This window comes from Centropristis striata, chromosome 18 (assembly GCF_030273125.1).
Source record: "Centropristis striata isolate RG_2023a ecotype Rhode Island chromosome 18, C.striata_1.0, whole genome shotgun sequence".
NCBI lineage: Eukaryota > Metazoa > Chordata > Actinopteri > Perciformes > Serranidae > Centropristis > Centropristis striata.
The window spans coordinates 29113340-29136585 of NC_081534.1; the positions used below are offsets into that span (position 1 = coordinate 29113340).

General features: G+C 35.0%; 1 protein-coding gene and 1 long non-coding RNA gene across 2 annotated transcripts in view; one reads left to right on the forward strand and one right to left on the reverse strand.

Annotated features, from left to right (window-relative positions):
* Positions 1-9: 9 nt before the first annotated feature.
* Positions 10-23246, reverse strand: part of LOC131991220 (uncharacterized) — a 42953-nt gene continuing 19716 nt past the window's right edge. The window contains exons 3-4 of the long non-coding RNA XR_009396112.1: positions 20843-20924; positions 10-55 (exon numbers count right to left, since the gene is read on the reverse strand). This is a non-coding gene — a long non-coding RNA (uncharacterized LOC131991220). The remainder of the gene's footprint in view (positions 56-20842; positions 20925-23246) is intronic.
* Positions 9021-15011, forward strand: LOC131991218 (12-(S)-hydroxy-5,8,10,14-eicosatetraenoic acid receptor-like). The gene is made up of 2 exons (XM_059356550.1): positions 9021-10069; positions 13773-15011. Exons 1-2 carry the CDS (start codon positions 9488-9490, stop codon positions 14244-14246), a joined length of 1056 nt encoding a protein of 351 aa, XP_059212533.1. The 5' UTR covers positions 9021-9487; the 3' UTR covers positions 14247-15011.

Below are 23246 nucleotides of genomic sequence, written 5' to 3' on the forward strand. Positions count from 1 at the left end.
CTCCGCTCAGAGAAGTGTCTCTGCTCTGCTGCCACATTTTTGGCTCTAAATGCATCTGAATGGGAGACAAACAGTGTTGAAGGAACTATTCTGATCCTTTACTTCATTAACCCTGTGGAGTCTCCAGAAGCTCCAAATAATCCAGACTTGTTGACTCCATCCAGACTAGAAAACAAAGCAGCGTGGAGCCCTACTGTAAATTTACCTCTAAAGTTCTGGCTGTAAACTCCATGAGGCCAGTTTCAGTTTGATGATGATATACCAAGTAAAACTGGAGACAAGCTCAAATAGATTTAGTATAAAATGATAGAACTGGATGGAACCCTCTTATATGTTATATTTGCAACCTTTGTTCACATTTGCAACATTTCAAATTCTTTATTGAGAATGATAGTGTTTAGAAAGTAAATAAAAACGATTCAAAATCACATTTTATGTTGGACTAAAGGACTAAAAAAGACACAAAATGACAGAAAAAGACACAAAAAGACATAAAATGACTAAAAAAAGACACAAAATGACTTAAAAAAAAAGACACAAAATGACCAAAAAACACACAAAAAGACTTACAAGTACACAAAATGACCGAAATTGTAGAATAAAAATCAATTATTATTAGGTCATATAGGTGAGGTTGTGCTGAAAAAAATATACCAACATGGCATTTAAACATTTTTTAAGCCCAAGACTCCATAGAGTTAAAAGTACTAATACCACACTGTGAAATTACTCCACTACAAGTAAAATTCCTGCATTCAAAACTTACTGAAGTAAAAGTACAAAAGTATCAGCATCAAAATGTACTTAAAGTATCAAAAGTAAAAGTACTCATTATGCAGAATGGACCCAGAATTGTTTTATATATTCTAAATATATTATTAGATTTTTATAATTGGTGCATTTATGTAAACAGTGTTTTACTGCTGTTAATGCAGGGCTCATTTTAAAAATTGAATATACTTTTATGTGGCTTAATTTATAAACATGCGTAATCACTTTAAATCTATCATGTTTTTATGTTAAATCTCCACCTGTAAAGTAACTAAAGCTGGCAGCTAAATATATAGTGGAGTAAGAAGTACAGTATTTGCCCATAAATGAAGTGACGTAGAAGCATAAAGTTACAAATGTGGAAATTCTCAAGTAAAGTAAAAGTACCTCAAAATTGTACTTAAGTACAGCACTTGAGTAAATGTACTTAGTTACTACCCACAACTTTTGCTGATGGAAAACCAAAAAAGGTAGTTAGTGATTCCACCACTGGAGAGAAAAGTTTAATATACAGTATTTATTATAATGCTGAATCTGCAGGATAGGAGAAAGGGAAGGAGAGTTTTACTGTGTGCACACTGCAAACTAAAAGTATACTTTTTTTTCTTTGGCAAGCACTTAAATATGCTCAAGGGTAGCTGGTATCACCAAAATGTAATTTTTTTAAATAATACACACATTTTAATGCAAACAGTTCTATCATTACCGTGACATTTAACCATTTTTTCTCATCAATTTTCATTCAGATTTTGTTCTTTATACATTGTTAAAAACCATTATATTTGATTATATTCTGTTAAATAATACATTTTAAACAAATATATATATATTTTTATAAAGTATATTAAATATGTATTGTATATATTGTACTTGAGTAAATGTACTTAGTAACTACCCACAAGTTTTGCTGATGGAAAACCAAAAAATGAGTTAGTTATTCCACTACTGGAGAGAAAAGTTTAATATACTTTTTTTTCTTTGGCAAGCACTTAAATATGCTCAAGGGTAGCTGGTATCACCAAAATGTATTTTATTAAAATAATACACATATTTTAATGCAAACAGTTCTATCATTACCGTAACATTTAACCATTTTTTCTCATCAATTTTCATTCAGATTTTGTTCTTTATACATTGTTAAAAACCATTATATTTGATTATATTTTTTGTTAAATTAGACATTTATATATATATATATAAAGTATATTAAATATGTATTGTATATATTACATATATATATATATATATATATATATATACAATATTTGCCCATAAATGAAGTGAAGTAAAAGTATAAAGTTACAAATGTGGAAATACTCATGTAAAGTAAAAGCAACTTAAAAATTGTACTTAAGTGCAGTACTTGAGTAAATGTACTTAGTAACTACCCACAAGTTTTACTGATGGAAAACCAAAAAATGAGTTAGTTATTCCACCACTGTAGAGAAAAGTTTAATATACAGTATTTATTATATAATGCTGAATCTGCAGGACAAGAGGAGGGGAAGGAGAGTTTTACTGTGTGCACGCTGCAAACCAAAAGTATGTAACAGGATGAGTGGCAAACATCTCAACCTCCTGTGAGAAAGTATAGACGACAGTGAGAAAACGCTGCAGCGCTGTGAGTTATAGCAGCAGCTACAACTTTACAGTGAGTGTTACTGGAGTCACAGGTTGTCTTGACAACCTGAGGACAGTAGTGTGATTGTTAATCTGACTGACAGATTTTCCTCTGATGCTTCTCAGAGTCACAGTAAATAAACCACGATCACACCAGGTTAATAATAACTGTAGATTTCATGTGTTTCTGTGTAGTTTAATCTTGCCTGTATTCCCTTTGAAATATGACATTTTAATGAAGCTTTTTTTCCATCCACGGATGTATATAATCTTTTTGATCTTAACATTTCTGACATGAAAACAGTCATCTTATCTGTTGTTGAAGACTCTGAAACGACACCTCGTAGGCGCCAACTTATGCAGCAACATGTAAGTTATTATCTTGGTATTTCACGTGTAATGAGCCAACTTTGCCAAATCAAATCTGACAACATCAAAAAACTGAAAGGGCAGTACGTCAGAGAAGGAAACCGCAACTATTTACTGATTCTAAAAGACAATGAGCTGAGGTTACACATGCTGGAATAACCGATTCTTTCTGTGCCGTGTGGTAGCAAGGATGCATGTTTTGGCTAATTTTCACTGCATGAGTGGGCTCTGCTGGACCTGACTCAACTTGATTTGTTGGCAGGATTCTTATTTGATTGCCATAAACTGGTGTGTCATCATCTTCAAAGCCACATCCTTTATTGGCACAGACAGACAGAGGAGCTTCTGCACTTTTGTTTTTGGCTGACATTTTTTAGGGAATCCTGTGGGTTCAAGGGTTTCCATGGCAGTCAATGGGCTACAGGTTAGGAATCGGGCTTGTAACGAGCTTGAGTCGCTGGTTAGAATCGTTTGAGCCCTTGAGCAAGACACCTAACGCCCCCACACAGCTCCCCGGGCACGCAGAAATATGTGCTTCTTATTTATTTATTTGTCTGACTAATTCTAACATTTTTATTATTCTTACATTCAACTTTTTTATTGTCTATGTGCACTTGTTTTCTTGACTTTTTTTTTTTTTACTGTGAAGGACTTAGGTGCTTCACAGTAAAAAAGGATCTATATCTATAAGGATCTATATCTCTTGTATAAAACATGCTCTATAAATAAAGTGTATTATTATTAATATTATTATCAATTGGACTACATTTTACTTTTTTTCCTCTTTTTTTAATTGTATGGTCATTTAGGTGTTTCTTTGTTTAATATATAATAACAACGCTGTGATTAAAGCCTTGTAAAAGCTGTGATATATTAACATAAATGAAAAAAAACTTGAAAAATGTTTTATGTAATGTTACCCCAAAGAACTGCCCCCCACTCATTGGATTCAAAAACAGCAATGCAAATTGACATTTAACCTGTAATAAAAAGAATGTTTTGTGTTTTGGTGATTTGATCTCTTTGTTTGGTTTTTATTTATGTATTTATTTAGACAGACAGAGGAACTTCTGCACTTTTGTTGTTGCTCTATGTGCTGACATTTTTTGGGGAATCCTGTGGGTTCATGGGTTTCCATGGCAGTCCATGAGTCCTACAGGTTAGGAATCGGGCTTGTAACGAGCTGGAGTCGCTGGTTAGAATCGTTTGAGCCCTTGAGCAAGGCACCTAATGCCCCCACACAGCTCCCCAGGCACGCGGAAATATGTGCTGCCCACTGCTCCTAAACATGGTGTGTTCACTGGTGTGGAGAAAAGGATCGGTCCACCGGAGCACGACTTCTTCATGAAGTCATGGCGTAGAAACGAAGCAGCATCGAGCCTGTTGTCAGCTTCTCTCTAAAGTTCTGGCTTGTTTATGTGTTTATTGTAATTTTTTGTTTGTTTTTGTGTGTGTTTTTGTATTGTTTGTGTGGATTTTGTTTTTTTATGCATGTTTTCTGTATTTTTTGTGTGTGTTTTGTGTTTATTTTTTGGTGTAACAAACTACCTGTAGATCTGAGGACTGCCCAAATGGTCAGCACCTTTATATCAGGACTAAAAACACTATTGTTTACTGCAGCGTACTCTTAACTTTAACACTTATCTGCTGTACTCTACTGCCCTTACTTTTTAACTACGCAATGTTTGACTTGTGCTTTTTATTATTTTATCTATTTTCTTATCCTGCTGTATCTTATTTTATCTTATTTGTATTTTTATTTCTATTTCCCTGTTTTAATTGACTGTTTTTACTGTTTTCAATTGTGTCTTGCTGTTTTTAATGTGTATGTAAAGCACTTTGAATTACCTTGTGTTGAATTGTGCTATACAAATAAACTTGCCTTGCCTTGCCTTGTTTTTGTGTTTTTATCCGTGTTTTTTGTCATTTTTTGTGTTTATTGTAATTTTTTGTTTGTTTTTGTGTTTTTATGTGTTTGTTTGTATTGTTTGTGTGGATTTTGTTCTTTTATGCATGTTTTTTGTATTTTTTGTGTGTGTTTTGTGTTTATTTTTGTGTTTTTATCCGTGTTTTTAGTCACTTTTTTTGTTTTTTGTAATTTTTTGTGTTTTTATGTGTTTTTTGTATCTTTTTGTTTTTTTGTGGTTTTTTGTGCGTTTTTTGTATTTTTTTGTTTTTTTGTGTGTTTTTATGTGTGTTTTTGTCCAAAAAGTTGATCCAGTAAGTCAAAATGAAAAAAAAAAAAAGTAAGCAGGTCATAGGTTGTGCTGAAAAAACAATTCCAACATGGCATGGGAAACATTTTTTAAGTGGTGTATACAGACACAGAAAAAGAGTCAAAACTGACAAAATAGCTCCAGACCCCAAAGGGTTAAAGAGTAGAGTTTGAATTTCCCCATTGTTGAACTAATCAAGGAATCTTAATTCTTGCAGGATTTTTGTAGGATAATAAAAATAGGTCAGTTTTTAAAACATGAAGAAATTAAGACTCTAGCCCTCAAGAAGTGGTAGAAACAGGGATCCAGCAGCTGGTACTCATTAAAGAAAGTATAGGGACCCCAAGCAAATGTGTTTTGTGCCCTTTAGTGACGGCATTTTTGTGTTAAAATTTAACACCAAAAAGAGTCAAATTCACACTAACTCAGTGTAAAGGTACCAACACTGACAAAAGTGTTACATTAACACTGAGGTGTGGACCCATATAGACACTTTAAAAGTGTTAAGATCAACTCTTACAGTGTTAATTTGGGTATGCTGATTTTACTGTGTATAGACACTTTAAAAGTGCTAAGATCAACTTTTACAGTGTTCATTTGGGTATGCTGATTTTACTGTGTACATGTCAAACTCCAAATTGCTCCCGATGTATGACATCAGTGTATGAATAGATTACTGATGGTGGCAGGTGGCACCATGTAGCGCAGTAAACAGGTAAATGGTGATGTGTTATCTGCTTTACAAGTGCTGTCCATTTACCATTCTCTTTCAAGATTAGGACAGGACAGGACTTTTTTTGTTGCAGTGGGATGGAAGAGGACTGAAAATGATCTCCTGTGTTGTCTTCTATTTTGCAGTCACTATTGATGGTAGCTTGGCAGGATTTGTGCAGGATGTCTGGTGTTGCACTAGTGACATTGCTCTGACCAATCAGAGGCCTACAGTCTTTTAACTCCACCTTTCAATATCGGTTTAGCTCATTCGGAACTTCAAGATAACCACCACTTTTGCTAATGGAAAACTAAAAAAGAATGATTCAAGTGGAGCCGTGCCTTACCATGCAGTAGAAATGGAGAAACAAAAAAAATAAACCGTTTCCGGGGAATTATTTCGCAATGGGCTGTGTCCCTTTTTGTGTTTTTCCTCACTCAAAAGCAGTCACTTGGAACCATGTGGCAACGCTGCTCTGAGGCTGCATTTTTTTTTGATGTCATCACATTAAAAGCTGCGTCATTGATGCAATACACAACGTACATAAAAAAAAACAGTAGTGGAGGAAGTATTGAAACTCTTTGCTTGAGAGAAAGTACTGATAACATACCACACTGTGATTGCAATGCTGTTACAAGGAAAACTACTAGTGAAAATTTTCCGAAAGTAAAAGTAAGTAGGTATAATCAGTAAAAAAACAATTAATTTATGAATAATCATAATATCCATATCAAAAAAGCAATGTTTCCCATATTAAGAGAGGTCAAATAAGGTTAAATAAATGACTACTGTGGAGAAGAGGATGATTCTCATGAAGTCTGTGAAGATTATAAGCTCATACTTTATTAAACTAAATATATTTCACTTTTATATGAATGAACAATATAGCTATAATGAGGCACAATTCATTGTTTTGTGTTAAAATAATATTTTCTATATTTTTAAACATATTTTTTATTCACAAATTCATTACTGTAATGTGTTCAGATAAGACTGTCATGGTTTCCCCACACTTATACACAATAAATATTTAATAAACTTTATAAAAATAAATATACATTTGTTTAAAAATGTATAATTTAACAGAATATAATCAAACATAATGGTTTTTAACAATGTCTAAAGAACAAAATCTGAATGAAAATTGATGAGAAAAAATGGTTAAATGTGACAGTAATGATTTGCATTAAAATATGTGTATATTTTAATAAAATACATTTTGGTGATACCAGCTACCCTTGAGCATATTTAAGTGCTTGCCAAAGAAAAAAAAAAAGAAAAAAAACTTTTGTTGTTTTTTTCATTTAAAAATGTGTTACAGTAATGAATTTTGCTCACAGTGTCTCTAAAAATGTCAGAAAATACCTTAAACATTTTAAAAATAGATTATAAATTCACATTAAACAGTGACTTTAGATTGTATATGTTATAAAGGGTCAAAGAAAATATGTATTCAATGCTCTTGGATTTTTGCTATGAGCTGTACCATGTTCATGAGAATCACCCAAGTGTTAAAATATGACATTAAATTGCTTTACTATCAATCCCAGTCATAAAACCAATCCTCCAGGAAGCTGCAGGAAGATTATTACTGTGTTACTGAAAGCCCTCAGACCAGACTGTTGGTTTTTATTACACCTTGAGCCACTGCATAGTTTACTGAGTAACCCCATATACAATTAAATCATTGTCTGAGAAAAAAGAGGGGGGGGTGAAGGATCAGTGAAGGTACTCATCTGACGAAGTCAAGCCTGAGACAAGATAGATTAAATCACCACAGCATTCTCGTCACCACCAAATTAAAGCTCACCTGTGCAATAAAACCAGTCGAAGGCATGAGAGAAATGTTCAGAAAACAAACAGAATAGACAGATTTATTATATATGACCGTGTTGATTGCTTTTATGTAGCTTGTATCGTTTAAAGGCGGCTTTTAAATCATGAATCTGATCTGGAAAAGAGGTCACGTCCTCTCTTTTTCTCAAACATGTCTGACTCTCATGAGCTGTCTGGACTTGCAGCTGAAGAGGAGAAGGAGTTTGAAGCATGCAAAGTTTGGAGGCATGCAGCACTGACTGTGAGGCCCAGGGCAAAAGCCTTTTCCTCCTCCCTGAAAGAAATCCTCCTCCCTTAGGACGCAACATTCCACGCAACCTTATTTCACTTGTCCTTACATAGTAGAAAACACTGACAGCAGCATTTGGGTGATTCTCATGAACATGGTGCAGCTCATAGCAAACATCCAAGAGCATTGAATGCATATTTTCTTTGACTCTTTATAACATATACAATCTAAAGTCACTGTTTAATGTGAATTTATAATCTATTTGAACAATTTTAAGGTATTTTCTGACATTTTTAGAGACACTGAGCAAAATTCATTACCGTAACAAAAGGTTTTTTTCTTTTTTTTCTTTGGCAAGCACTTAGATATGCTCAAGGGTAGCTGGTATCACCAAAATGTATTTTATTAAAATATACACATATTTTAATGCAAACGATTCTTTCATTACCGTAACATTTAACCATTTTTTCTCATCAATTTTCATTCAGATTTTGTTCTTTATACATTGTTAAAAACCATTGTTTGATTATATTCTGTTAAATTATACCTTTTTAAACAAATATACATCTATTTTTATAAAGTTGATTAAATATGTATTGTATATAAGTGTGGAGAAACCATGACATTTTTATCTGGACGCATTACGGTAATGAATTTCTGAATCAAAAATATGTTTAAAAATATAGAAAATATTACTTTAACACAAAACAATGAAATGTGCCTCATTATGGCTATATTGTTCATTCATAAAAAAGTGAAATATATGTAGTTTAATAAAGTATGTCCTTATAATCGTCACAAACAGAACTTAGACTGGCTTCATGAGAATCACCCATTTGTGTCAATCTCCTCGTGCCTATATTAACATCTACTATCAATTCCCAGGGATCCACATCTGCGTGCTATAGGGAGGACCTTTTTTTAGCAGTTTTTAGCGTCTGCGGAGGAGTTAAACAGTGAGCTGAGACGCTGGAAAGCTGTCATTCATGAGAAACTGTAAGTCATTCGGTAGCTTCTGGGATTTAGAGACCCCTCAGAGTAGCAAAGTGGTTAACTCTCACAGTTTGTGCCAGGAAACAGCAGCAGTATACGTTGCAAGAAATGTTTCCATAGTGCTTTTCTCATGTGATTGGCTATCAGTCAAAAGTCATATCAGCCTGAACCATCAGTATCTGACTGCTCACACAAGGGCTTGTCAGGGCTTAGCACGGCATGCAGACTCTGACTGAATTTCACCACTTGAAAACAGCTCACTACCTTTTTTGTTTAGCTTGAAGTTTAACCAGAGTTTTTCCTGTTTAGAAACAGAAGTTGAGTAATTTGTGTTATAAATGTTACAGGCGAGTCGTGGCCCTTGTAAGCTGCACTGGTCCCACAGTTGTTAAAGCAGCTGGTGACTCACCTCCCCGGGCTACAGGGCGGAGCTTCACAGGCACGGGGCTGAACTGCAAGTCAAACTCAAAGGAGCCATCAACCATTTGCTCTGCACGCTCAGAGAATCACTTCCAGACCTGAGAGTGACTCTCACAGAAACAGGACCTTCAAAAAAGGGAATTACTTTGGAAACCAAACGCATGCAAGACAACTAAAAGAAGAGAAAAAAAAGAGGACTTTGAAGACAGTGAAGAAACTTGTTTGGCTGGATTTTCTTGTGTTTGTTTGTCGGGGTAAGACTTTGAAGCGTGAAGTGATTTCCTTGTCAGTTTAGAAAAGGACACACTGCTCTTTGTGAACATGGATCCCCAATTATCTAGAATGTTGTCTTCAAACGGTACAAAACATCAAGGTATTGAGGAATGCCCAGCCGCAAACCAAGCACTGTATAAATTTTATGCAGCTGTCATGATCATAATTTTCATCCTGGCTCTGCCTCTGAACGCATCAGTCATCCATCTCTTCATATTCAAGCTGAAATTCTGGAAATCCAACACCAACAACATCTTCCTTTTCAACCTGGTGCTGGCGGACATCCTCCTGCTCTTCTGTTTGCCCGTAAAGGCGTACAACTACATCGACGGAAACAGGAGGAGTGGGGAAGAGTATGTGTGCAAAACAATGCTCTTCATGCTGTTTTTAAACCGAGGGGCCAGCATCGCCTTCCTGACGGTGACGTCCATCGATCGATACTTTAACGTGGTGCATCCCGGTCGAAAGAACCTCCTGAGGGCTCTCAAGAAATCTCCTCAGATCTCGATCGTCATCTGGATCCTTCTCCTGCCGCTCACCATCCCCACCATGCTCAAGAGCTTCGAGTGCTGCAACAGCCACTCCTCAGAGGCAGATGCTGACAAAAAGCCGAGAGAAACCCTAGTTAAGGTAATGTTTCCATGCCCAATGTGTCGTTTGTGTAAACTGTCGCATCTCTCTTCCATGTTTAGTTTGTCTCAAGAGGGTTTTCGGTCGCAAAAATCTGGAAAATGACAAGAAATGACGAAACAGAAAAAAAAATGATGATTCATCCCAAGCCGTTACTGGGAACTTCCTTTAAAAAAGGGTGTGTGTGTGTCACGCTTTGTTTTTTTCCTCACAAACGCTGTCAGTTGGGACCATGTGGCAACGCTGTGCTGAGTCTGCATGTTTTTGATGTCATCACATCATCATTTATGCAACACACAACTCACATAAAACAACAGTAGTGGAGTATTCAGACTCTTTACTTCAGTAAAAGTAAGTAAAAACATTGTACTGATGATACAAGTAAAACTACTGAAGTGAAAAGGTTCCTTAAGTATTAACCCTCTGAAATCTTCGGCTATTATGTCCTTTAAAAAATCTGTTAAAAAATCTTAACCGTGCCATGTTGGTATCACTTTTTTCACCTATAAGTCCTGATAATTCATGTTTAACTTTGACTTACTTGATCAAAATGTTGAACCCAAAAGAAACAAAGGAAAACATAAAATCTGATCTTGAAAATTATATTTCAATACACAGAATTTTAAATGTTGCAAATATGAATACAGGTTGCAAATATTACATATAACAGGTAAAATGAGGATAATATCTAGTTCTATATTTTTATACTAAATATATTTGACATTATCTCTGGTTTTACTTGGCTCGATGTTGCTTTATTTTTATATTTTCATGTAATGAAGAAGTATTGTGCAGGTGCTTTCATGGCCTCTAGAGGGTTAAAAGAGAAAGAAAATACCCCCTCTACTGACAACACTATTTTTGATATCATCAGATTATTATTACTAATGCATTAACATAAAAGCAAGATTTTATTGTTGTAGTTTTAACTAATCATTATTTTAATTTTTCGATTAATCTCCTGATTATTGTCTTTATTAATCGACTGATTGTTTGGTTTGTAAACAGTACTTCTGTAAACAAATACAGGTAAAAGGTAAAAAGCACTCTAATACATTAAATTTACAACAATAGAAATACAAATGCCAGTCTTAAGTAAATAAAGATATGTAGAATAAATAATAAGTCAAATAGAGATATGTACAATATGGAAATAGATATCTATAAATATGTTTATATGTAGCAACAGTGTAACAAATTGAAATATTGCACATGATCCATAAAGAATCAGTTATAAATAAAGTAATAAAGCTATTTTACATGAATTATCTCTTCAATCATTATCAGAATAGTTGAAAATTGATTATCTGTCAATCAACAAATTTGTATTAACTTTTGGATTGTTTCATTTATAACAAATATCATATTTTATAAGGTATTTGTATGTTTTGTAGAGCCAGTAACTAAGGCCGTCAGATAAATTTGGTGCACTAATTACAAGTACCTCAAATTTCCACTAAAGTACAGTACTTGATTAGTGAAAAATACAGTTACTCAGCCTGAAATACCAGAGGATTGTTTAATTTATGTTATTAAGGCAATGACAGGTCTAATCAGAAATGAGGGATGTGGGTCCATGGAGTACTGGGTGTTATCTCCCCTTAGATAGAGCCACAGCTATTTTTGCACTTGCACAGCATACATCATTGCTGGAGTCGAGACGTGTTAAATCTGGACTGTGTCAAACTGCACCACACAGGATAGAGAGAAAGTTTGGAAAAGATACACTAGCGATGAAAAGTTTGGGTCACGCAGAAAATCTCTGTGTTGTTTTACATGAAAAACAAACTGTTCTATTCATGAAATGAGTTACGAAGTGAATGGAAAAAATAGTAAAGACATTGACAAGGGCAGAAATAATCATTTTAACCTGTACAAATCTGCAACTTTACCTCTAGATACTCAACCAGTCTGAGGAAGGATCATTTTATTGCTTCTCAAATCAGAATAAAAGCAGTTTCCAGCTGCTAACATAATGCTCAGCAGGTGTTTTAATGATCAATCGGCCTTTCAACACTATAAACGTGGATTAACACAATGTGCCACTGGAACACAGGACAATACATAAAAGATATTCCATAAGAAAATAAGCCGTTTCCAGCTTTAATAGTCATTTACCACATTAACAATGTCTACACTATAGGTCTGATAAATTAATTAGAAAAAAATGTGCTTTTCTTTCAAAAATAAGGACATTTCTAAGTGACCCCAACTTTTAGTGTACGTGCGTGCTGGAACAAGGCTTGCAACAGTGTGAGACTTTCAAGGCACAATAACCGTCTCAGAAACAATCACAGATTCCCGATATTACACAACTCTTATGAGAATTATTATTGTTAGCTGTTACAGCGGCCTTGAAAAGAAAACAGATGGGTTTTATTATGCTTGAAACTTGGAATCGTTTTTAAAGGAAGTATGTGTAAAAAGGCTCCCTTTTGAAAACAAAAGAATTAAGTAAGAAAGCTTTACATCTCAAATTAAAAGGATACTGACCGGCCAGAAGACAAAAAGTTAATTCACCTACAAAGGTTTTTTTTTTTGTTTTTTTTAATATGGTAGACAAGAATCAATGCAGGGGAAAAATAATTTCTAAACTACAGTAAACCTTGAAACCACATTCTAGCTGAAAACAATTTCATATTGTCATAAAAAAGGATAAGATGCAATTTATTCACTATTTATTACACTTAATATAAGATTATATGCACAAAGATGTGATCACATGTGATGAGATGTCATGATATAAGATGGAAGCATGTCTGTTATTTTTTTATATCTGGACGATTCAGTGTGCATTATTGCATTTATACCATGTCACTCACTAAACAGTCTGAGCAGTCAGTTTAATTCATTGTTAGCTTGGTTTCACTGGTAAAAAATAGTAGATTTACTTAGTATTGTATTTGACTACAATGTAGGGGCCTCATTATACGATTTAATGCCGAAACTTGAGTCACGATACAATATAATTCCGCGTTTGCAGAGTTTTTTCGACAACTTCCCAACACGATATCCTGCCATTTATTCCTTAGATCTAGAACGCTAAATATCGATACTTGGCGACCATGAATCGATATAATATTGGCACACAAAATATGGCGATACTATGCTGTATAGTAGTAGTCGACTGATACGGGTTTTTTAAGGCTGATGCCGATTATTTTGACATCAGTCTTAACCGATCCCCGATATGTGCTGCCAATTTTTTTCGGCCGATTCTTGAAGCCGATATTGCCTTTTCTCCCTCCATTTACATGATAAAAATGACACAATGATAGCAAACGTTACGCAAGTCTCAATTTAAACAAAAAAAGAAACATTAATTAACAAAACAAACAAAACATATTTATAAACAACAGTCGTTAACATAGGCCTGGAGGTGGTGGCGCCTCAGATGATCCACATATTTGATGTGTTTTTCTTTTTTCCGGTATCAGCAGCAGCTCACCAGAGAATGGCAGATGTTGCAGTGAGCCTTGCCTGCTGTTGACTCAGTGAAATGGGCGAATTGATCGAATGCATGCACGTATCGGCCGATGCCGATACAAGTAAAAAACGCAAATATCGGCCCGATATATCTGTCGACCTCTACTGTATAGATTTTGTTCCCCCCTACTCTAGTATGTAAACTGGTAAAACTGCAACTGAGAATTTGCTGTTGACGTGTATAATAATTCATTTGATCCTTTTCTTATGATCTCAGGACGTGGTGGACAGTCTGCGAGAAGTGGTCTTCTTCACCCAGATCCTCATCCCCTTCGTCATCCTGGTCTACTGCACCGTTCGCATCGTCAACCGGCTCCGGAAGAAAACGGTCGGGGACAAGACCAAGCTGAAGAGAGCCACCTTTCTGGTGATGTCCGTCATGGTGGTCTTCTCCCTCTGCTTCCTCCCTTGCACCATCGCCAGGATGGTCCTGCTGATCGTCCGGGTCAAAGAGTTGTCTCCGGAAGTCGAGGATAAAGCCGCCACGGTCTTCGACGGTCTCATGGTCCTCTCCTACATGGACTGTCTGCTGGATCCGCTCATCTACTGCTTCTGCAGCACCAAGTTTAAAGGTCTTTACCTCTCCACTTATTTCCCGTGCTTGGTGAAAAATACCGAAATCCCGATGGACAGCTCAACGTGCCACACGACGCAACCTCCACGCAGTAAAGTCAGCAATAATGTCATTTGAAATTCCTTGAAAACTGACTTTTGTTCTCTGTGTGGTGACACCAACCCGAAAGGAAACTACCTGAGACTGACAGTGTGCCCCAGAAATGTACTTACTTTATGAGAGGGGACTCTGAAGATACAGTGCGCTATGAAGACAAGTCGTACAGTGATTATTTAAGTTTTCTATTGATTCTTAAATAGAAAGATTATAGAGGTACTGTTATGGTTCTTCCAGAGTGAGTCATGTGTAGATATGTTGTATGTAGTGCCTCAGATAGTCTAGAATATATTAATGTTGGTGGATATTATTTTAGTGAAATATGGGGGTTTCTCTGCAGCCAAAGTATGCACATCTGTTTTTGTTTTTAGTCTTGGACAGTGAGGAGTTGTGAGCAAGAAAAATTCCTTTCAAGTGAAAGAGCAAAGAAAGAACAGGGATCTTATCTCCCAGTCTCACACAGTCTTTATGTAAGCCTCGCGGTCAAACAAGCACAAGTGTTTAATGCCATCAGTTAATGCTGAACAAATACAACCGCCCTGATAGTCACCCAAAATCTTGTCAAATACATTTTCTATCGAGCAGTAAATGGTGAGAAATTCCATACTGAGGGAACTAAAAGGACAAATGCTTTTCCATGCATAAATCATAGACATCATTCACTTGCATGCATTCCTTCAGATGGGATATGAAATATGTGCAGAACCTAAAATAGACGCATATTAGGCCATGTCAGTCCCGTTGCGTAAGACTGAATCATAAAGGCCCATGCGGGAATCTGGCTTGGTTTGGTATAACTATTTATACTGCATGTAGAGATGGTTTTAATGATATTGTACATATGTTTCTAATAATAAAATTACAGTAAACTGTCCCACAATGTGTTCACACAAACCACTGGTGATTCCAGATGTCACCCGTTTGTTTTGAAGCCTCAATTTTGGCATTTTTACAGTAGTCATCTTTGGGGGGGTTTTGGAGCCAGAAGTGACCATATTTGGACATCAGGGTGGAGCAAGAAAGGAGCAAGGTGCATCTGTAATTAATGTTCAACTGGGATGCAAATTTTGGCTAGAAAACAAACAGCTTTCTGTCTTTTATTACAACTGAATGCTGTACAAGATGTTTTTAGGTGACCAATTAACTTTTTATGAACTGAAAACATAGTGTGAAAGGGTCAAAGTTCATGGACAACATCCAAAAACATAGATCATTATATGGCTGGAAGATCCTGTGTCTGTGTCCCTTTTTAGTTGACTAAGCCTCAAGAAATAGTCTCACTGTCATATTTCACAGGACATCACGTATCCTGTGCATCACTTTTGACTGAATATAGCAATTTTGCAATTACAATGTAGCTATACCTTTAAAAAACGCCCTGCTTTGTTGTCTGTTTTACTCTAAATGGGGACATAATTTACAAAATGAACATCATGCTGGATTCAAGAAGACTTGAAACCAGAAATTAGGATATTACATTTATGATGAAAATGTTTACTGAGGTAATAAAGTGAGAAGTAAGGTCATTTTCTCATAGACTTCTATACAATCTAGACTTGCAGCCAATGCATTATAAGAATTTCCCAGCAGGTTCTGTTAATAGAATCTGAAGACAGACCTCACACTGAATCTTTATAAAAAATGTAATTTTTCACTTAATCTTAAATATTTATGGTGTTTAAATTTAAAAATGAACACAAAATAAGAGTTATTGGCTGTAGTGGGCTGAGTTTAAAGATACACTGAAGATACTGGTATCATATGAAACTAGAAACCATGTCCTGGTCTAAGTAAGGTAATTTCTCATAGACTTCTATACAATCTAGACTTGCAACCAATGCATTATAAGAATTTCCCAGCAGGTTCTGTTAATAGAATCTGAAGACAGACCTCACACTGAATCTTTATAAAAAAATGTAATTTTTCACTTAATCTTAAATATTTATGGTGTTTAAATTTAAAAATGAACACAAAATAAGAGTTATTGGCTGTAGTGGGCTGAGTTTAAAGATACACTGAAGATACTGGTATCATATGAAACTAGAAACCATGTCCTGGTCTAAGTAAGGTCATTTCTCATAGACTTCTATACAATCTGACTTGCAACCAATGCAGCCGGCCCCCTACTGGCCATTTCAAAGAATGCAGGTTTAAAGCACTTGACTTGACTTTCCGACCTGGAGGCTACGTCCACTTCTTTTTCTAACTCCCTGATCCTATCTTGACAGCCCTTAATCCAGCACATAAAACACCATGCTTCATAAATGTTAAATTTCCCTGACAATATAAGTCATGACTCATGCCTTTAACCAGACTAAACAAAACATCACTCAGACTTCTTCTCACAAAATCCCCTCTCCATGTATAAGTCACCTGGACGCTCCCACGCACCTTGATGACATCATCGACAGTGACAGTGTAGTGAGTGAGGGTGTGTGTGTGTGTGTGTTGGTCACTGTCTGGCTATAAATAGATAGCTCTTCAAGTAGTTAATGATTCTGGGTTCTTATTTACTGTAAATCTTACTCATCCGTGCGTTTAAGATGCATCATTGTGTATCATAAAATAGGTCACTGCAACAAGACAGTGAGGCATGTGTGATGTGGAATATTTCCCAACTTCCTTGTCAAGTTGAATTTATCACAAATTCAAATTAATGGAAATAAATGGGAACAAAAGTAAGGGGGAAAAAAAAGCTGCTGTTCCTGAAAAAACAAAACCAATGTGCAGTTGAGTCAGTGAAACAAAGGAGCACAGAGTCGTGTTACGCACAACTTATTTGGCTTTGCAAATGTCACATCTGCACAACTGACAAGGTGTGTCTTTGTGTATGAAACGCTGCAAATATTTTCCTAGTAAAGAGAGGAACGCGTGTCTGAAGGTCACATAGTGTGTCAACTTAAAAAAGACAATGTCAGAGTTTATGAGCAAATAAACCTTCAACAATCTGCTGGAGTGTTTTTGTGTACTTATAGTGTCAGTTGTGTAGATTTGACCCGAGCAGACCTGCATGTACACTTTATACTATATTATTAGTTTGTCTTTATTCAGCCCCGGTACAAATAAGGACATTAACTTTATTACTGAGCTCCAATATCTGCCATTTACTGTCAACAATTGTAAAACAAAGAAGGTTTGAATTACTAACATCTACAAAGTGAGAAACACATACTAGGCTTTGTTTATAGCTTATACTAGATTCATGAATTCAAATTATTACAGGTTATACAGGTTTTTTTAATGGCTGAAACACTCGTGATACATGCCAAGTAATGCTGATACGAATGCGGCTCTATTATCATTATTAAATGCTAAATGGTGGTTTGTTATGAATAGAAATAGGTACTGAAAATAATACTGGTTACAGCCCTGATTCCATAAAAGCAGAGTGCACCAATTTCAGAATTTAAAGAGTATATTAACAAAAGTGTATTAGTTTGAACAGAAAATATATTTTCTTTGTACAGTTAAATACATATCAAAAATAATTCTTATTTCTGTTATATTTACATTTTCAACAAGGTTCTAAATAAGGTTTTATAATATTTTGAGGCTTAAATGGCCCTATAAATCAGTTTAATAGAAAGAATAATGGGTGCAAAAATCTCGTGAATTAATATTTAAGGGATAATGTTCAGAGAGCAGGTCATTATTGGGAAATAAACCCAGACAGAGTGACACAGGATGCGTCAGAAGGGTCTTGAATCACCCTGAAGGGTTTTATTTTGCAATAATGACCCGCTTGCTGAACATCATCTTGCTTATTACACGGCTACCTACTAAAGAAATCAATAATCTGACAAAAATGGATTTTATTGATTTAAAAATGATTTTAATTGCTTTCACTTCAGAACTACATTCAGCAACAGTCACTTTTTCCAAACCAAAAGGTTGTAAAATGCTGTCATTGACCAACTAGAATCAAGAATTCAACAAAGCGTTTTGTAAAGCACTTTGAGTTGCATTTATATGTATGAAAAGCGCTATATAAATAAAGTTTGATTGATTGATTGAAAGCTGTGTAATAAACATATAAGGTATAACTCATGTGGTCCTATAACTATGGTCCTCCTGTATTGTATTTTTATAGATGCCATTGTGTAAATACTTGTCTTGTAGCAATTTTACTACTGCTGTTAATGTGAAAGTACTATAAATATATTTTTATCTTTAACTCTATTTTGTCCATTTTTGAATCCTTTTCGTGTCTTTTCGTGTCTTTGCAAGTCATTTTGTGTCATTTTTGGTCATTTGTGTCTTTTTTGTGTCTTTTTTTGGTCATTTTGTGTCTGTTGTTGTTTCCTTTTTAATTATTTTGTGTCTTTTTTTGGTAATTTTGTGTCTTTTTTGGTCATTTTGTCTCTGTTGTTGTGTCTTTTTTTTGTTATTTTGTGTCTTTTTTGGTCATTTTGTGTCTTTCTTTGTCATTTTGTCTTCTGTGTTGTTGTTTTTTGGTCATTCTGTCTTCTCATTTTGTGTCTTTATTTGGTCATTTTGTGTCTTTTTTTGGTCATTTTGTGTCTTTATTTGGTCATTTTGTGTCTCTTTGTTTGTTTGTTTTTTGTCGTTTTGTGTCTTTTTTCGGTCATTTTGTGTCTTTTTTAGCCCTTTAGTCCAACATAAAATGTGATTTTGAATCTTTTTTTAACTTTCAAAACACTATCATGCTCAATAAATTTAAATGTTGCAAATGTGAACAAAGGTGTCAAATCTAACATATAAGAGGGTTCCATCCAGTTCTATCATTTTATACTAAATATATTTGAGCTTGTCTCCAGTTTTACTTGGTATATCATCATCAAACTGAAACTGGCCTCATGGAGTTTACAGCCAGAACTTTAGAGGTAAATTTACAGTAGGGCTCCACACTGCTTTGTTTTCTAGTCTGGATGTCATCAGGAAGTCTGGATTTGGTGCTTTTGGAGACTCTAGAGGGTTAACTGCATTTCTGCTTTATGTCTTTCTGGTCATCATGAGCTTGAAATATAATGACTTTATTTGTTTAAATAAAGCATTCCAAGCTTAATATGGCACATCAGCGTACCTGAGCTGATAAAACCACAAACAAACATTCCCACGAGGTTCAGATATGAGTCAACCTGCATTTAGCAATCCTGAAACTTCTGTCCTGGGATAAAGCCTGGGTGTGCTATTAATAAAAGGAGTGAAACATTCCCGGAAACAGTTAGCTGACTTTAGTGTCAGAGCTACAAAGTTCTCTGGACTGTTAATATGTGTCTAAAAATGAAACCAAGGAGGTGAATGTTTGACACACTTTTATTTTAGTAACCGCAAAATCTGTTAGGTGACTTCAGTTGAGTGCAAATCACAGCATGTTCTGTGCTCTGTGACTAAGCAAAAAGGATTACAAAATAAGAAAAAAAGGGGAAGATCTAACATTTGTGCCAATTTCTACTTCTTGCTTCAAAATATGCCATGTAAGTAAAATGATTAGCTCATTGAAACTACCTGCTGTTATATAAAATCAGATATACCTGAAATAAAATAGAGGTGAAGACTTCCAGGCATGAATGTAGTTGGTGTTAAAAATATAGATTGTTGTACTTTAAGTTGTATAAAGGCTGTATTTTCAGAAGAAAAAAAATGATACAAATATAACAAAACAGTTGTGTCAAATGATCAAATAATGAAATTATAAGAATTTCCCAGCCGTTTTTTTTATTTTTTTATTTAACCTTTATTTCACCAAGAAGTCCCATTAAGATTCTGAATCTCTTTTTCAAGAGACACCTGGCCAAAATAACAGCCAAAACTCAACAAAAGTGCCAAAAAAATAACATTTACAACAACAGGTTCTGTTAATAGAATCTGAAGACAGACCTCACACTGAATCTTTATGAAAAAAAAAGTTTTTTCACTTAATCTTAAATATTTAAGGTGTTTAAATTTAAAAAATGAACACAAAATAAGAGTTATGGGCTGTAGTCGGCTGAGTTTAAAGATACACTGAAGATACTGGTATCATATGAAACTAGAAACCATGTCCTGGTCTAAAAAACGTTAAATAGAGAGAAGAGAGAGACAGAGAGAAACAGTACTGTGCAAAAGTCTTAGGCAGATGTAAAAAAAAATGCAGTAAAATAAGAATGTATTGTATTATCATTATTAAATGAAGAATCTATTAAAAATAGAAATGTTTACAGTTTATTTTTATGAATTAACAAAATGCAAAGTGAGTGAACAGAAAAAAAAAATCGAAATCAAATTAATATTTTGTGTGACCACTCTTCAAACCATCAATTTTTCCAGGCATTTTTTCATGCCTGTATATATATATATATATATATATATATATATATATATATATATATATATATATAACAAAAAATGTAATAGACAGTATTCAACTGTGATGCAAAAAGGGATGTAGTAAATACACGGGCGTATAAAAAACATAATAAATTATGCAATTGTCCCTGTTACTTTAATGCAGCATGTGCAGAATGTTTTGACTCCATCTCAAGTAGCCGTAGTCCAACCTTTCGAAATCACACATGGCAGGACTCTACGTGTTTTATGGAAAGTGGGTCAGATTAGATGTGTTGTTGTGTCTGTGTAAACAGAGACGTAGTGTTGATGTGCTTTCTGCTTCTTACCCTGACTGGGACATGTGGAGACAGGACCATCCTCGGGCCTCCTTCCATCTGAAGGAGCAGACGACAGTGGGAGAACTGGGAGCTGTGGAGCCGCACACAGACCCAGGAGATGGAAAATGAGATGACAGGAGGCACGTAAGAGGTAAAGAAAACAATAATATCAGGTTTATAATTGGGGTGATAGTACTATTTGTGCTGATAACACAACTGAAGCTGCCAAAAACAATGTTCTGAGCTAATATTTAGGAACTGTTTCTAAATTATAAATGGCAGGATTTTCAAAATAAATCACATCATGTTAGTGTGAGGAGTTCTCTAAATCACCTCAAATACAGGCCACAAATGAATAAATAAAGTATGACCTTATACTGAAGACAAACCATGATGTGATTTATAAACTGGATCAGATGACAAATACACAAAAAATGCATGTTATCTGATCCAGTGTGCATAACGTTTTTTCCCCTATTATTCATGTTTATAAAGTGTTTCCACTAATATTTTCAGGCCTGGAGGTAAGGGAGATGTCAGTTTGTTGAGAAACATACAAATATTTGTTCAAAAACTTTCAGAGCTGCATCTGGTTACAGATTTACTTGGTTAAATCTTTGGTTAGAATGATTTGAGGCCACCTGGGGGCAGAAAACATGCACAAATACAGACAGACACCCAATCCTGACATCATCAACAACTGTGGTTGTGGGTTTATCACAGCTTTTTTTGGAACCATAGAGTAAATGTAGAGTAAAAATAAAACAATAACTAAACGGGGTTAAAACAGCACAAATGAGGAGGGTTTTTTTTTATAAAATAAAAGAAAGAAAATAGATTGAAAAAGGTAGCTGTTGAAAAAAAAATTAAATGCATAACTAATGCATTGTTACAGTTGGCCAATAAGAAAATGGGAAAATGTTCTGAAAATGTAAAAATTATGTGAAAATAATAATAATAATTTTATTTTTTTTACATCATCTTTTATTCATGTAATGCCCAGAGTATCAAATATGATACAAACAAAAAACATATATGGCAATAGTTAAAAAATACATTTTGTTAAAGGGCCATGCTGTGTCTCTATAAAATGCATTTTTTTATACAAAGTATATTCAAAAATGCAAATAAAACTGCTCATTTCACATACACATAAAAACCCGAAGGCTGTTAGCAAATGGGTTTAAATTGGTGGAACTAAGAAGACCTCTCCTGCCTTTATCTGTTCAACCCTCTGGAGTCCATGAAATCCCCGGCACATTACTTCTTCATGACGTGAAGACATTAAAATGAAGCAACATTGAGTCTTGCCGTCAGCTTCCCTCTAAAGTTCTGGCTTGAAACTACATGCCAGATATTTTTTGATGATATTCTGCCAAGTAAAAACCAGAGATAATGTCAAATATATTTAGTAAAAAATATAGAACGAGATATTATCCTCATTTTACCTGTTATATGTTATATTTGCAACCTGTGTTCATATTTGCAACATGTACATTTCTGCGTGTGTCAAGATCAGATTTTATGTTTTCCTTTGTTTCTTTTGGGCTCAAAATTTTGATCAAGTAAGTCAAAGTTAAAAATTAAGTATCAGGACATATACAGTTGAAACCAGAAGTTTACATACACTATACAAAAAGACACATATGCTTTTTTTCTCACTGTCTGACATGAAATTAGACAATCACTTTTCCTGTTTTAGGTCCGTTAGGATTACCAAAATTATTTCTATTTACTAAATGCCAGAATAATGAGAGAATGATTTTTTTAAACAATTTTTTATGACTTTCTTCAATGTCAGAAGTTTACATACACTAACATTATTATGCCTTGAAACAATTTGGGAAAGCCCAGATGATGCTGTCATGTCTTTGGAAGCTTCTGATAGGTTCATTGACAACATTTGAGTTAATTGGAGACACACCTGTGGATGTATTTTAAGGCACACCTGAAACACACTGCTTCTTTGTGTAACAACATGGGAAAGTCAAAAGAAATCAACCAAGATATCAGGAAGAGAATTGTGGACTTGCACAAGTCTGGTTCATCCTTGGGTGCAATTCCCAGATGCTAAAGGTTTCACATTCATCTGTTCAAATAATTATACCCAAGTATGAACACCATGGAAATGTCCAGCCATCATACCGCTCAGGAAGGAGACGGGCTCTGTGTCCCAGAGATGAACGTGCTTTGGTCCAAAATGTGCAAATCAACCCAAGAACAAAAGCAAAAGACCTTGTGAAGATGCTGGCTGAAGCTGGTAAGAGTGTGTCATTATCCAGAGTGAAACGAGTCCTGAGACATGGGCTGAAAGGCCACTCTGCCAGGAAGAAGCCATTACTCCAAAAGAAACATAAAACAGACAGATTACAGTTTGCAAATGCACACAGGGACAAAGACCTTAATTTTTGGA

Bases quoted from the DNA above. Each gene is read 5' to 3' on its own strand.
- LOC131991218 (XM_059356550.1), top strand. From the start codon at position 9,488: ATGGATCCCCAATTATCTAGAATGTTGTCTTCAAACGGTACAAAACAT. The intron at 10,070-13,772 runs GTAATGTTTCCA...TTATGATCTCAG, and splicing joins CGAGAGAAACCCTAGTTAAG to GACGTGGTGGACAGTCTGCG.